The sequence below is a fragment of the Pygocentrus nattereri genome, chromosome 4 (assembly GCF_015220715.1).
Source record: "Pygocentrus nattereri isolate fPygNat1 chromosome 4, fPygNat1.pri, whole genome shotgun sequence".
NCBI classification, from domain to species: domain Eukaryota; kingdom Metazoa; phylum Chordata; class Actinopteri; order Characiformes; family Serrasalmidae; genus Pygocentrus; species Pygocentrus nattereri.
In genome coordinates this window covers 51136432-51150764 of record NC_051214.1, presented here as the reverse complement: position 1 = coordinate 51150764, position 14333 = coordinate 51136432, and the positions used below count along the sequence as shown (strand labels likewise).

The following is a 14333-nucleotide window of genomic DNA, read 5'->3' as shown; positions in this document are numbered from 1 at the left end:
GTTTTTAGTTACGCAATACACTTTTGCTGATTTGTACAGTGTCAGCAGCCATGTAAGCAGGTCTATTTGAGATTACTCAAGGGAAACTCCAGAAAAATCTTCTGATGATGTATCCTGAAGATTTATCCTACAAGGATTTTCAAAAACTGCAGCTGCTTTGAGGTGATTTGAGGATTTTTGAGGAGTTTTGCTGAAAAGAAGGGAGATAGCTAGTGTTACTGTTAGGAAGCTGAATATCTTACCCAGGGCAGAGTTATCAGCGACTGGGCACAGATATGTGGTGGACGCTGACCTGGCTACTTTTTTGGGTGATTAGGGATTTTTTTAAATCAAATCACAGCTGATAATATATGAGGGCTGTGCAGCACCACAGTGGCAGTTTATTCACTCTGGGGTTGTCAAGTGTGTTGGGGTGTCACATTAGACATTTGCCTGTGTTTTCATTCATATCTTTGTGACATTCCAGCACAAAAACACAGATACAGACTCACGTCTGGAGTGTGTGCCGCTCACTGTGTGGACCTGGTTGATTCATGTATGCGTCACCGTTCTGTGTAAAACTGACCGATGGACTCTTAGGAAATCACTAAGAAGTGACCCATCACGCTGGAAAGCCTTCATTCTTCATTTGGTCCACACAGCAGTTCACAGCTGCAGTGGGTTTAGGAAGTAGAGATGAGGAGAACATTGATCTACTATTTTATTCACACGTTGCTCAAAGCTGTTTTTTCATGAGATATTAAGAATTTCTAAAAATTTAATTTTTTCAGATTTAGGGCTGAATGTCTCTGTACACAGTGCTGCAGGTCAAAAGAGAGAACTGAGATTGTTCTGATTGATGGATCTATAATATGTGAGCATCATGTTGTTTGGAAGCGTCAAAAAGATAGATAGATAGACAGATAGATAGACAGATAGACAGACAGATAGATAGATAGACAGATAGACAGACAGATAGATAGATAGATAGACAGACAGATAGATAGACAGACAGATAGATAGATAGATAGACAGATAGACAGACAGATAGACAGACAGATAGATAGACAGACAGATAGATAGATAGATAGACAGATAGATAGACAGATAGATAGATAGATAGACAGATAGACAGATAGATAGACAGACAGACAGACAGATAGATAGACAGACACATAGATAGACAGACAGACAGACAGACAGACAGACAGACAGACAGACAGACAGATAGTCAGTTCGCAGAACAGAATAGTTCAGACCAAAATGATGGAAAATCATGTATTTTGTCAAACCAGTCAGGATGAGACCAACACCAGCAAACCAACATCCATCTTCAGTCATAAACAGCCGCTACTCAAACATCTACAGACGGAGAGAAGATCTCTAACAGGCCCGGGAGCAACTCCAACATTATTAACTACAACATCTTCAGAGCTCCGTATCATCGTGCGGTGTGAAAACAGTTAGGCAGTTACTTGGCTTTCATGTTAACGCTCTACCTTGAAATAAACAGCCACCTATTGAAGTGTTTCCAGATTTACTTCCACCTTGAACACGTGTCGCTGGAAGAGGGCTTGACAGAACTGGAAGCGCTCTGCACGCTGTACCACTGTAATGGTAAGGGAACAGTTAGCGTGTTGCCATGGGGCTAATTGGTGAGGTATAAGCTTCCATCACGTGTTAGCTAGGGTGCTAAGATTAAGTAGCAAACACATTTTGGCTGGTTAGGGGAATTCGTTTTTGCTGAGCTCTCGCTTTAATGCCATGCTTGGTGCCATCTCCCTCCTGATCTCAATCTGCGATTTTGAAGAGAGTATTGGTTAAAGTGGTTGGTTAGTGTAGTGGGTAACTCCTCTGCCTTCTGCGCTGTAGACTGGGGTTCAGTGCCCACCTGGGCAAACACCCTACACTATACCAATAAGAGTCCTTGGGCAAGACTCCCAACACCACCTTCACCTCCCTGTGTAAAATGATCAAATTGTAAGTCCCTCTGGATCAGAGCGTCAGCCAAATGCCGTAAATGTAAAATGTAAAAAAATGTTAAACACGTCTGGTCATACAGGTGCAAACCCGTTCCTGGTACGACTGTGTTTACCTACAGAACCTCCACAGCACTGAATGGACATTAAGAGAATGGAAATAAATAAACGGAGACGTGACTTGGTGGAAAACGCAACAGGCTGAAATTCCTCTCTGATGTCCACGCAGCCAGCGGACTGCTAGGCTTAGCACGGCTCAGTCAGACGGCTGAGAACGCTGAACGCGAAAGTGCCGCGACTGCAGTTTTTGAACTAGATATGAAGCGATAGTGACTGATCGGACTCCAGGCCGTGGGATTCGGAGTGTTTGTGATCTGTGCTGCAGTGTGAGAGAGCAGATGAGGAGCGTTGGTGTAAAAGGCAGGAGTGGGGTCTGAACTCGGCTGCCCGAGGCTGGAGAACAGCGCCAGAGTTTGATTTCCTGTCTTTGAGCTGTTTTCCTGGAAAACAGTTTAAGCCCAGCTGCTTTTTCTACATGTGTTGCAATGGCTGAGACCAGATCTGCTCCACTTTCAGGCCTGAGAGAAAATGAGGAAATGCACCGTTAAAGGGTCCCTACCTTAATTCCCCTGCTTTTCACTGTCTTTCCTGCGGTCTGCTTATTAATGTCATAATTCATTTCTACATGACTGTTTCCACCTCTCTTTATCCGTCACAATAGTTTGTTCTTACTTTTAAATTCTTAATTCACTATGTATAATTACGGTTACTCTCTTGTTATTGTTTCCATTTTCTTTTTTGTTGTCATCATGTACTCTAATAGTTTTATTTGTCCTGATTTGTCTTAAAGTGTCCTAGACCTTCATATGTCTTATAAACTGTTTTTATAATATTTTTGTCTTGTTTTATTTTGATATACTTCCACTATCACAAATTTTAATTTTACTCTTTCCAATCCCTGTTTTTGTATCAGGCTTGGCTGCATTATTAATAAGGGCCACACTAATGTACTCCAAGTTGAAATAAAGGCTGATTGATTAACCGAATGAGCTCTGCTCTCATTGGTTGCTCTGCATTACGCCTTATTCAAAAAACACTTCTTATAACCTCAGTGTGAGTGGGCGGGGCTAAACCACTGTAAGCTGAAAAGGCAGCTGTATGTAAATGTGTGGACTCCTTAAAAGAGAATTCCACCAAATCTTCTGCAAAATTAAACGCAGAAATAGATGTAAACATAGTTGTTCAGAGTGGTTTGGTGTGAAAAGCTGTTCTAGAGAAACTAGATAGGAACCAGACGTCCACCTCTAAAAGCGAACGTACAGGAAGTTATTACATGAAACGGTCATGATGTCTGAGACACTTATGATTTTGAAAATGAATCTATTCATGGTGGAGGGAGACATGCAGGGCGCTGTGCGGCAAAATAGTCCCCAAAGAAAACTCATTATTCCAGATTTTCCACTGTTTTCCATCATCAACATTCCAGATAAGCTCAGAAGACTCGTGTAGGTTCTCTGGTGGTTCTGGATGGTAAATAAAGTGTCTATATCTGTGTTGTTCTCATGGCGACGCCTGGTTCCCATCACCACCACTGTAAAGACGTCTGAACCGTTTCTGAATCGCTCCGTTTACACCTCACACACTGAGTTATGGGGGGATTTTGAGACACGGGTGGACTTGTCCTTTAAGTAATGAGTGTATCAGCGAGCTTTTAAGCCTGGCCAAATATAACTAGCGCCTGAAGAGCATCTGGAGGCAAAACTGCAGCACATCAGCACAAACAGGCCTTATTTTTAGATGGACATGTGCTGAGCTGATGTCAGATCCTCAGAAAAAAACACAGAACAAGGTCCATTCATTCTGGAAATATATATATATATTTTATTAGTATAAGACTGTAATGTGCATTGTTACAAAACCAACAGTATGGATTGTTGTAGTGAGCTGTGGCTAAAATAGTGACGCGTTCAGTTAAACAGTTACAATCCTGATAACTTCAGAGTTTATTCCAATCTCACTTGGAATGCTATGGTACACAAACACGGTTCTTCAAGGGTTTTTTAGTAAAGACAATGGTACCATGAGCTCAATATAGAACCATTTACATGCTTAAGTGGTTCCTTACATGGTAAAATGGTCTTTCAGATTGAAGGAGAACGTGTGGTATATGGTGTTATTGATGTTAAACGGTGGAGCCGTTTCAAAAAGGGTTCTATATAGCACTAACCAGGGTTCTGCGACTATATACAAGGTTGATGACATGACCACAGAACCCTTTTAGGTGCTATATGGAACCAAATACAGCACATTCTCCATCAATCTGAAGATTGATTTCACGATGCACAGAACCCTTTAAGCATAGAACTATTAGTTCTATATAGAACCATTTTCTTACTAAAGATCATATTTTTAACCCTCCTATTATGTTGTGGTCAAATTGATGAAGTTTAAAAATAAATGATTAAGATATTTTTCCTGTTATGAAATATTTTTCGACTGGACTTACAGCTCATTCAGTGTGATTTCAGTTGAAAACATGAGCCGTTTCGTTTATATTAAATCAACAAAATGACAGAAAATACGCCAAAAAATGTTGAAAAAGTCTAAATAAGAATGTCTAATTATTGCTGATGTACAGAAAAAAGTTAAGATTTCTCTTTTTACTTGAAAACTGAGTGAATTATCTAAGTACAGCATGATCTCCAAGACATTAAAGACTTGATTACACCAAATGTTGATTAAACTGATACTAGCTGAGCTAAAGACAGTGTTTATGAAGAAAAATATATTTTCAATCCACTCTCAGATGAGTAAACACGCATCAGGTCAGTCTGACCCATTTAAACATAACAGGAGGGTTAAGAGTACAGTAAACATGCTGGTCCGAAATGTGAAGACAAACAAATTACAACAGAATCACCTCTGAGTCAAAAAAATCAAACATGAGGCAGTTACGGAATTAAGGCCCCTGAATAGCTGACACAAAAAAAGCACTGCCTCGGAATAAACACAGGAACGTTTACTGCATTTCCCTCATTAAACGTCTAATTTAGACGCAAACGTCCAATTGCAGCTGGTTAAAGCTCCGAGGACTCAAGCGTGATTGGGATAATACGGATAATGGTGATTTGTTCTGGCCAAATATGAGGGAAAAAAAAAAGTGCACTTTGAGGTAGAGCTGGGCGACATGGCAAAAATATCATATTGTGATACTTCAAACAATTTTTTAAACATCTGACCAGCTTGACCAAAACTTAAATACTATCCAAAACTGGGATCACAGTTATTTTCATTCAATATTTGTCACTAAATCCAGTTAAATGAACTAATTTTGCCAATGGATCATGCAGTTGGTCAGTGTCTACAAGTACTGAAGATACACACAGCATGTCCAGAAAAGCATACTGTGCAATAATTTATCACAATAACTATATGGTGTCATATCGCCAAGCCCTGCTCTGAGGCTCCCAGTCAAAACACTGCAGTTCACGCGGCTACAGGAATGCGATGACATTCTGCACGATCATTCAATCTGGACACAACCTGAAACTGCAGTCCAACACCAGGGAGGAGAACAATAAATAAAACACAAACATTTTGCACTTTTCTTTAAATTAAATTTCAACAATGTGTCGCAATATAATATATTAACTGTGGAAACTTAAAAAAGGTCTTTACAAACTTAATGATTAATACGGAAGATCATAATTTAACATAAAGAAAATATATTCTGCTTTCATTATTCAGATAAATAAAAAAAAACAAACGCTTACAATCAGCAATAAATACATTTTGATAAGTTAAATAAGCAGTGATGAGCGAGACATTCCAACAATATTATATATGTATGCACAATAATAACAAATGCTGTAGTACTGATATTAACACTAATACGTGGAATTAATGAGCGCTGAGCCCAACTGATTGCAGGAAATTGACACGCCGATAAAGCAGGAATCAACAGAACTGGAACTTCTCGTCTCTCTTTAGGAGCTGAAGTCTAGCAGATGGCGTCACATGTTCTCGGGACTGTTACCATGGTGACAGTGGATGTAGCACCATTACACTTATTTTAAATTATGAACAAATAAGCGTAGCACAAAAATCAGGCACTTTGCGTGTTGGCCAGTCACTGTTTGGGTTGTTAATAACGGTGACGAAGCTGAGGTCAGTGATGTGGGGAAGCTGACCGCTCCCAAGGCTCTTCTGTGAACTGTCAGCACTGATGGACAGCTCTGCTACAACACTGGGGCACAAATTATCTCCTTATACTTTTGGACCCTGACATCATAAACATTCCAAACCTCTGAAAGGCAGACCTTTGAAGTTTTAAAAATTACTATTGCTGGGAATTCTGAAATATAAATTTGCATATTTTTCTAAAACCAGAAGTTCTGGAATTTGAATTTTGTGATTTCTTTAAAACTGAAAATTCTGAAATTTGCATTATCAGATTTTTTTAACACAGAATTTTGTTATTTGAATTTTCTTGCTGTTATTGTTGGTGCAAATGTGATTTAAACACCTGAAAGATTTGAGGTGACATCATGACACAATGATAAAATAGGCATGGCCTTTGGCTTTTTTCTTAATTTTGGCAAAATCTAAATATATTCCTATTTAAATATGTTGCACTACGTGAAACCGACAAAGTAAACAGGACCATTTTGAAAATCCAGCTGCTCCAAAACCTTTAACGAGCAGTGCAGTTCTGTATTTTGGCTGATCATATCAAAAAAGAGTGAGTAGCTTTTGATATTAACATATGTAGCAACCTCAGTTACATACTGTCCTTTAGAGGACGAGAGCACTGTTGGGTCTGTGAGGTGGTAATCGGTGCAACTGAGGGAATTCAGGAATTTTTGAATCAGTGGCTATAAAAACACTGCACTTCTCCGTCCACTTCTCTACTGTAAACAACTCTGTGAGAGGAGGGGAAGGATGGAGGGAGGATATCACTCTTTCTCTGCTTTCACTAACTTTGGCTAAATCTCAAATTTCTCCTTCACTCACTATACAGGCCATAGCGTGGGCATATAGTGCACTACACAGGCTCTTTAGTGTATATAAAGTGCACTATAGACACTACAGTTGACTTATTGTGCACTCTTTGGGCTCTGCAGCATACATGAAGTGCACTGTGCAGACTGTAGTGGACATTTATTGCCCTATACAGGCTTTACAGTGGAATAGTGAACTACACAGGCTTTGCAGAGGACATGGTGCACTACACAGGCACTATGGTGGACATGCAGTTCTCTATACTGGCACTATAGTGGACATATAGTGCACTATTTGGGCTCTACAGTAGAATAGTGAACAAGACAGGCTTTATAGAGGATACAGTGAACTATACGAGCACTATAGAGGACATACATTCCATTATAAAGGCACTAAAATGAAATATAGTGCACTATACAGGCACTATAGTGGACATAGTGAACTACACATGCTTTGTAGAGGACACTGCACTAAACAGGCACTACAGTGGACATACAGTGTTCTATACGAGCACTATGGTGGACATACAGCGCACTACAGGGTCTATAGTGTACATAGTGCACCATTTGGCTTTTTAGTGGCCATCGTGCACTACATAGTAAGGAGGGAGTCATCTGAGACACAGCCAATCTTGCTCTAATCATCAGAAATTGACAGCCTGCTGAAAATGGGGAGTCTGCGGGTGGAATCCAGCACCGGAGACTCTGATCCACTGAGGCTGCCGAGGCTGCTCTGGTAGCCCTCATGGTCAGAGAGGGAGTCCACTGTACTTGGAGGGGACTCTGAGGGCCTAAAGAAGGAGGGGATAGTGGGCGAGGGTGGGGGCAGCTCCAGGGCCAAAGGTCTTGCTAAGCCAGGCCCAAAAAGACCACCAAAATCCTCGCTGGAGACGGTGAAGGGGTTCCTGGGCCACTCGGTCAGGTCTTCGTTGGAGGTCAAGGGTGGGGGCGTGTGAGAGGTGGGGCTGAGGGGGAAACCGGCCGAGCTGGGGAAGCCGGCGAAGCTGCAGCTGTGCTGGAGCCGTGGACGCTCTAATTTATTGAAGCTGGAGAGTGGAGGAGGAGGAGGTCCGCGCCGTTCCTCTGCGTTGTGGATGAAGTGGCAGCGCGGGCCATACGGACAGAAGCCAATGGTGTGAAAAGTGCGACAAAGCTCTGTCTTGTACTTGGGGTGGCGGCTCAGGCTGCGTAGCTCGTGCTGCCCATGAGCAAACTGGCACTTATCGCCATACTTGCACGAGCCGCTCTCTTCAAACGGCCGGCAAAGCTCAGTCTTGTAGCGGCTGGAGTTGACCTGGCCGGCTGCGATGCAGCTTAGTTTCAGCCGCTCCCCATTTTCAGAGTATGAACGCTCTCGGAAACGGTTCTCCTTGTTGTTCCCACCGATCGGGAGGGCCAGCGGATCCATCCTGAGACTGCAGGAGAGCTGGCTGTGGCTGAATTTGGAGACAGGAGTGGAAACAGAATGACGGCGCTGATAAAGTCCCATTGCTGAGGCTCCGCCTACTTTCCTGTCCAGCAGGGGAACCATGGCGGAGGAGAAGGGCAGGGGGTCCACTTGGGGCTCACCGCCGAAGCTCAGCACTTTACTGCTCTAAAAGAAAAGCAAAAGAGAGAAGATTATTGAAACTGAGCGCCACCTACTGACACCGTACACCAAGCGGTTTTTCCTTCATCTGATAACAGTTAACTGTCAGACCTAAAGCGGTGTTAGAGCAACCAGTGTGACGCATTCAACAGCTGCTCTGCTGTGCTGCTCATTAGCTGAGCATTAAACACCTCCAACACCCGTATGAGGGGTTTGCTGATTAAGGAGCATTTATTGAGGTAAATTAATGGGAGACGAACCGATGGCTTCATACTCAGAGCTTCCTGTTTGAAATTTATACTGCATTTAAGGCGCCTCTGTGTAACTAAAGCACAATTTAAGGTGGAATGGAAAATTCAAATGAGGAGCTGGTGAAACATGAGCATCATGTTATGTGAAGAGCCTTTTTAGGAGAATTTAAGAAGATGCGCACAAACACTAAAGCATTCTAAAAATCCGAACCGTGTGAGAGACGAGAGATGTTTTGTCCTTGACTGTCATTAGTCATCAAAGTCTGTTCTGAATGAAACACATTCATTCATTCATTCATTCATTCATTCATTCATCATCTAAACTGTTTTATCCTCCTGGGTCACAGACGGTGGCGGGCAGGAAACACCCTGGACAGGTCGCCAGTCCATCACAGGGCTGAAACAACACACTCTCGGATTACACACTGACCAACGGCTCAAAAGCTTGCGGGGGTTTCTCACAAACTGCCACATCTCAGGCTGTTTAATGAATTTAGATCTAAATAAACATGACAGAAAAAGTGGTTAGCTCAGTGAGTTTGGCTCTCATAGGTTGATGGACTTCCAGGCATGACGTCAACATCGTGTTTCACTCCAGAAACTCAGCGTCCACCCCAAACTACAGGACACGGAGCTGTAAATACTGAACAGGTTTAGCGTTTATGATTTGGAGTGGGAAGGTCACTAAGATCACCCTGATAACAGGAGACCTTCTGAGATTATCGGCAAGGACAAACTGGCCGTAGAATCGGTCTGATTATCCTGACTATCCCGTAGCGTGGACCAGTGCGTTTTATTATATCACAAGGCCTATCACAATCACATGTAGCCGTCCAATCACACTGCTAGCAATTTGTCCAAATCACATGGCCTTAGTTTGGATCAGAAGAGAATCTGTCCTTAACCCTCCACTCTATCACCCGTAACACAGGGCATTCAGCCGTTAGTCCTCAACTCTTATCCTGGAGGTGCCTGGAATCATAAATATTTGCCTAAAAATGCATCCGCACTGTTTATAATCGCCAACCAAGTCTAATAAATGACGTGCATGTTGAACTCCAGAGAGCAGGGAATCTGCATTTAATTGATTTTACCGCTTTTATATCTCTACACTAAGACGTTATATTTATCTGTAATGTTAATCCAGGATTTAGTCCCAGTTTCTAAATGTTTATGCCTTAAACTAAAGCTTCAGTGATCAAAAGTGAAACTGCTGAACCAGCACAACAGAACAAAATTAAACCCACGAATGAATCCGATACTAAATATTTATGACTAAAATGGAACGGAGGAAAAGTAGATGACTTCCCTCATCATCATCATCATCATCATCATCATCATCATCATTATCATCGTTGACCGCTAGTCCAGACAGGGTCTTCCCTCAGCAATATGAGTAAAATTAAAAGTACCACCATTTCAAAACTCAGACTACGAGTCCTTTAGAACGTGCGATAAAGTCTGTGCAGCTGATTATTCACCTCTGGTGTTAAAGCAGGAAAACAACCGTCACTCAGCGCAAATGATCTAACAATGCGGTGCAAAACAGAACAAGACAACATAGTAAACATGTAATTACTCAGCATTAATCAGTATCTGACCCTAAACTCCAACCTGCTTTATCCGCCTCTCCAACACCGTGATCTTCATTCCCTTTCCAGAACCGGAGCTACGCGGTTAGAAATAAAGGAACTACGCGGGACGTTTTTCATTCATCAAGGTACAGACAGTGTTAATGTCCCCTCAGAGGTACAGCAGTGATTTTAACGTCCAATTGTGCACCTTAAATAAGCTTCCCCATGTAAAAAGTACATATTTGCACAAACCTAATGTTTTAAAACAAAGCAATACAATAAAAAGGCTGGAAACGAGATGTCTCCCCAGGGACAGGAGGGGCACTGCCCCAGGGACAGGAGGGGCACTGCCCCAGGGACAGGAGGGGCACTGCCCCAGGGACAGGAGGGGCACTGCCCCAGGGACAGGAGGGGCACTGCCCCAGGGACAGGAGGGGCACTGCCCCAGGGACAGGAGGGGCACTGCCCCAGGGACAGGAGGGGCACTGCCCCAGGGACAGGAGGGGCACTGGAGAAGCTAATGTAGCTAACAGGGATGCGAGAAGGTGTTTTCAGTTGGGCGTGCTGAAATCTGATGTAACTGATGATGTCATGCAAAATTGGTTTCCCTTTTTCAGTTGACTTTTTTGCTAATTTATAACAAACAGAACACACCACAGAGCGCTACAGTGAGACGAGAGATGACCATATACACACCTGACACATCAAACCGCTGATGTGGTCCACATCACTCTGTTCTAGATCAGCGGAATGCAGTGAAACGGTGTTCTGCTGCACACGTCGATCTACACTGCGCTCAAATCACCAACTTCACCAGGTTTTTTACTTTCCTTTTTTACCAGTTGCAATCCTGAAATGAAGGGATGCTGCAGCCCCTCCTCAGAGCATGTGGAGGTGTTCACCCTCAAGGCCTAATTCACACATGCTGCCTCTGCATGGCGTGAGCAACGCAGCAATGTGAAGGTTACAGCTTGACCACGCTGGCCTTTCACACACACACAGCGTTTGAGCTGCGCAGCCGAGCAGCCAGAACGTTATACAGACACTGCTTCCTGTAAAGGGCCACTTCAGCCACTCTGCGCAGTAAAAATATCATCTAGAGATTCAACATTCAGATTTGTAATTAGGCAATTAGTCGTCCAACCAGGAAATCTGTTCACAGCACGGAATGTTCAACGAGTATTTTGTCATAATTACATTTAAAAAAATCATAATTTTTAAGTGTACAGCTCTCAATGTAATTTTAACTGATTTTCATGGCTTATATTTCCCAGCGGCCTCAGTGTGGTGTCTGGGATGCTCTGCCGAAAGTGCTGACATGTCAACACAGTACGAGTGAGTCGGGCGTAACGGTCATTATGAGGTTTGTGACTCACTGTTACGGCGTTTTATACTTTCATCTTTATTGATTAACAGTAAGGGATTGATTGCAGTAATGACTGTTAGACCTTTTAGTAGACCTTAAACTTTAACCCCCCACCACCACCAGCACCAGGGTCAGGTTGTGATAAAGCCAGTAGGTTGAAAGGTGCAGCAACACCTGCCGCCAGGCTCCAGGCCAGGTGTGCGCTGAGGACGGAGTGAGTTGAGTTTACATAACTACAGCCTGCGTTTCGGGTACAGCTGAGAGATCAGCCCTTTAAATCAATCAGTCCATGTCTACATTTCTTCTGCTTTAGCTCGACAATCAATGCAGTTAAAGCCAGAGCGCTAGCAGGGCTCACACAAGCTAACGCTCCACTGATTAAACCGATACGCAGCTGCTCCTCACTTGACAGAGGAGAGTATCCCTCCACTGACCACATGATTACATGACTCGAGCGATTTGTGCTTTTTTCTCCTGTGGTGTGAACACTGATGCAGTATTTCAGGTAATTATGGAGGTCAATCAGGATCAAAGATTACTTATTGATCTGATGATGAACATCTCCACCAAACCGACCGTCTCTCCATATCTTGGTTTGGAAGTCAGAGACGGACTGACCGCTCAAACACACCACGCTGACAGAATGCCAGTAATATGGTCAGTTTTCTGAGCACTCTGTCGTAAGATGCTGGGTAAATATTCTTCATACAGTTTTTAATATTTAAATGACTCAAATAACACGGTACAATGTCAAATATCATATTTGCTTGAAATTTTGAAAAGTACCATATTCTTACTGCACTGAACCTGCTATAATCTGATTTTATAACTCCTACGTCCTTTGTTTTAATCCAATGTACTTAATTTTAGATTTAATTCATTGAGGAGACATTTAAACGTTCTCCTACGCTTCACGGCCTATTTGGAGGTGTTAAAACTTTAGAGGTGGAGGTCAATTCAAAGGAAGATCACGCTCAGTTACGGCTGATATCCTGCGGTAAAGCCGTAACTTCTGGAGCTCGTCTTCCCGCAGGGCTCTGAAAATGACGGGAGTAAAATCACAGTCGCACTTCTTTGTATTTTTTGCAACTTTTTAAAAATTGAAACCATCCCTGCAAGATCCTTCCTGTTCTTCAGGTGAAGCACTTTGACCTGCCACTGTGCATGAAAAGTGCTATACAAATAAACCAGCCTTGCCATCCCTGTACTTCACTGTACTATACATCCCCAGAATGAAGGACGAGGAAAACTTTACTTATTAATATTCATCATTAATCTACTCACTAGTTTAATAAGCTATCTGAAAACACTTCTACTTCGTTTAACACTTAGTTTTCTTTATACCGTTACCATTTTTAAATTTTTATTTAAAAACAGACCTTCCTTTAATTTCCCTGTCTACTGTTTCCTGTACACTTCACACCGCCGTCACCACTAGTATTACTACTGTACTCTTCCATATTACTGCACTGATCTTTACTACAGAGTCCAGTGTAACAGCTATAACCCAAATATCAACAACTGCACACAAACACAGACACATGGGCTGTTTATCTTAAGGCTGTGCGACTTCATCGAATATCTCACTGCACTCCCCTCATCGCCACTGAGGGGTCGTTCATACAGCCTGGAGCTTCAGTTCAGCACATTATAATAAGAGCTGATGCGAGGCGCTCAGTCTGAGCTGAGTAAGCACGGGAGCCAAGACAGCCTCAGTGGAGCACCGATCACCGACCAGCAGCCCAATAACTGAGAAAAATGGAGTTGCTACGTTGTAATCGATCAGTAACCAATGATTATTGATCAACGCACTTAGTCGCGTCATAACTCTTTGACACGGACTGTCAGCTCCACCTTAACTGCCGCCAGAGGAAAGTTGGCTTCTTCTACTAACTTTCCGTTCCACCTTAAATGGTGCAGCAGTTAAAGTTCGAAGAAAACAACTTTCCTCGGACGCCAGAATGACATCATTTAAGGTGGAAAGGACAGTTCCGACTTTCTCCACTAAACAGGATCGGCTTCAAAGGTTCAGTACCTTATTCTGTCCCTCGCCGTCGAGGAAGTGAGCGGCCACAGCTGCGGTCATCCTTGCTGGTGGACTCTGAGCTCGGGCTGGTGTTAAACTCCCCTTCTGAGCGGCCTGCGCTGCCCTGCCTCCTTATAATGTAGAGGGGCGGGGCTTCCGCGCTTACTGGCGCTGAGATTCGGTGGTGACCCCGCCCCCTTCACCAACCCCTGCTTTGAGGCCTGCTGTGGTCACTAATCACGGTTCAGTCAGCTGGTCAGGTAATAAAGCCCTGTGCAGGACACAGACCGCGCTAATGAGCCACTGCGCAGATCCGCACTGAGCTCGCGATGCAAAACCTACAGATTAATGAAATGTAGCTAGTAGCTGTAGCTCTACAGATTAATGAAATGTAGCTAGTAGCTGCAGCTCTACAGATTAATGAAATGTAGCTAGTAGCTGTAGCTGCTACAGATTAATGAAATGTAGCTAGTAGCTGTAGCTCTACAGATTAATGAAATGTAGCTAGTAGCTGCAGCTCTACAGATTAATGAAATGTAGCTAGTAGCTGTAGCTCTACAGATTAATGAA

The 14333-nt window shown here is 43.0% G+C and overlaps 1 protein-coding gene across 1 annotated transcript; it reads right to left on the bottom strand.

The window, feature by feature from the left end:
- Positions 1–3812: 3812 nt before the first annotated feature.
- Positions 3813–13855, bottom strand: zfp36l1b (zinc finger protein 36, C3H type-like 1b). Its single transcript, XM_017684683.2, has 2 exons — positions 13773–13855; positions 3813–8552 (listed from the first exon to the last, which is right to left on the bottom strand). Exons 1-2 carry the CDS (start codon positions 13821–13823, stop codon positions 7596–7598), a joined length of 1008 nt encoding a protein of 335 aa, XP_017540172.1. The 5' UTR covers positions 13824–13855; the 3' UTR covers positions 3813–7595.
- Positions 13856–14333: the final 478 nt, after the last annotated feature.

Coding starts and splice junctions, on each gene's coding strand:
- zfp36l1b (XM_017684683.2), bottom strand. CDS start 13,823: ATGACCGCAGCTGTGGCCGCTCACTTCCTCGACGGCGAGGGACAGAAT. Junction 8,553..13,772: donor ACGGCGAGGGACAGAATAAG/GTACTGAACCTT, acceptor CTTTTCTTTTAG/AGCAGTAAAGTGCTGAGCTT.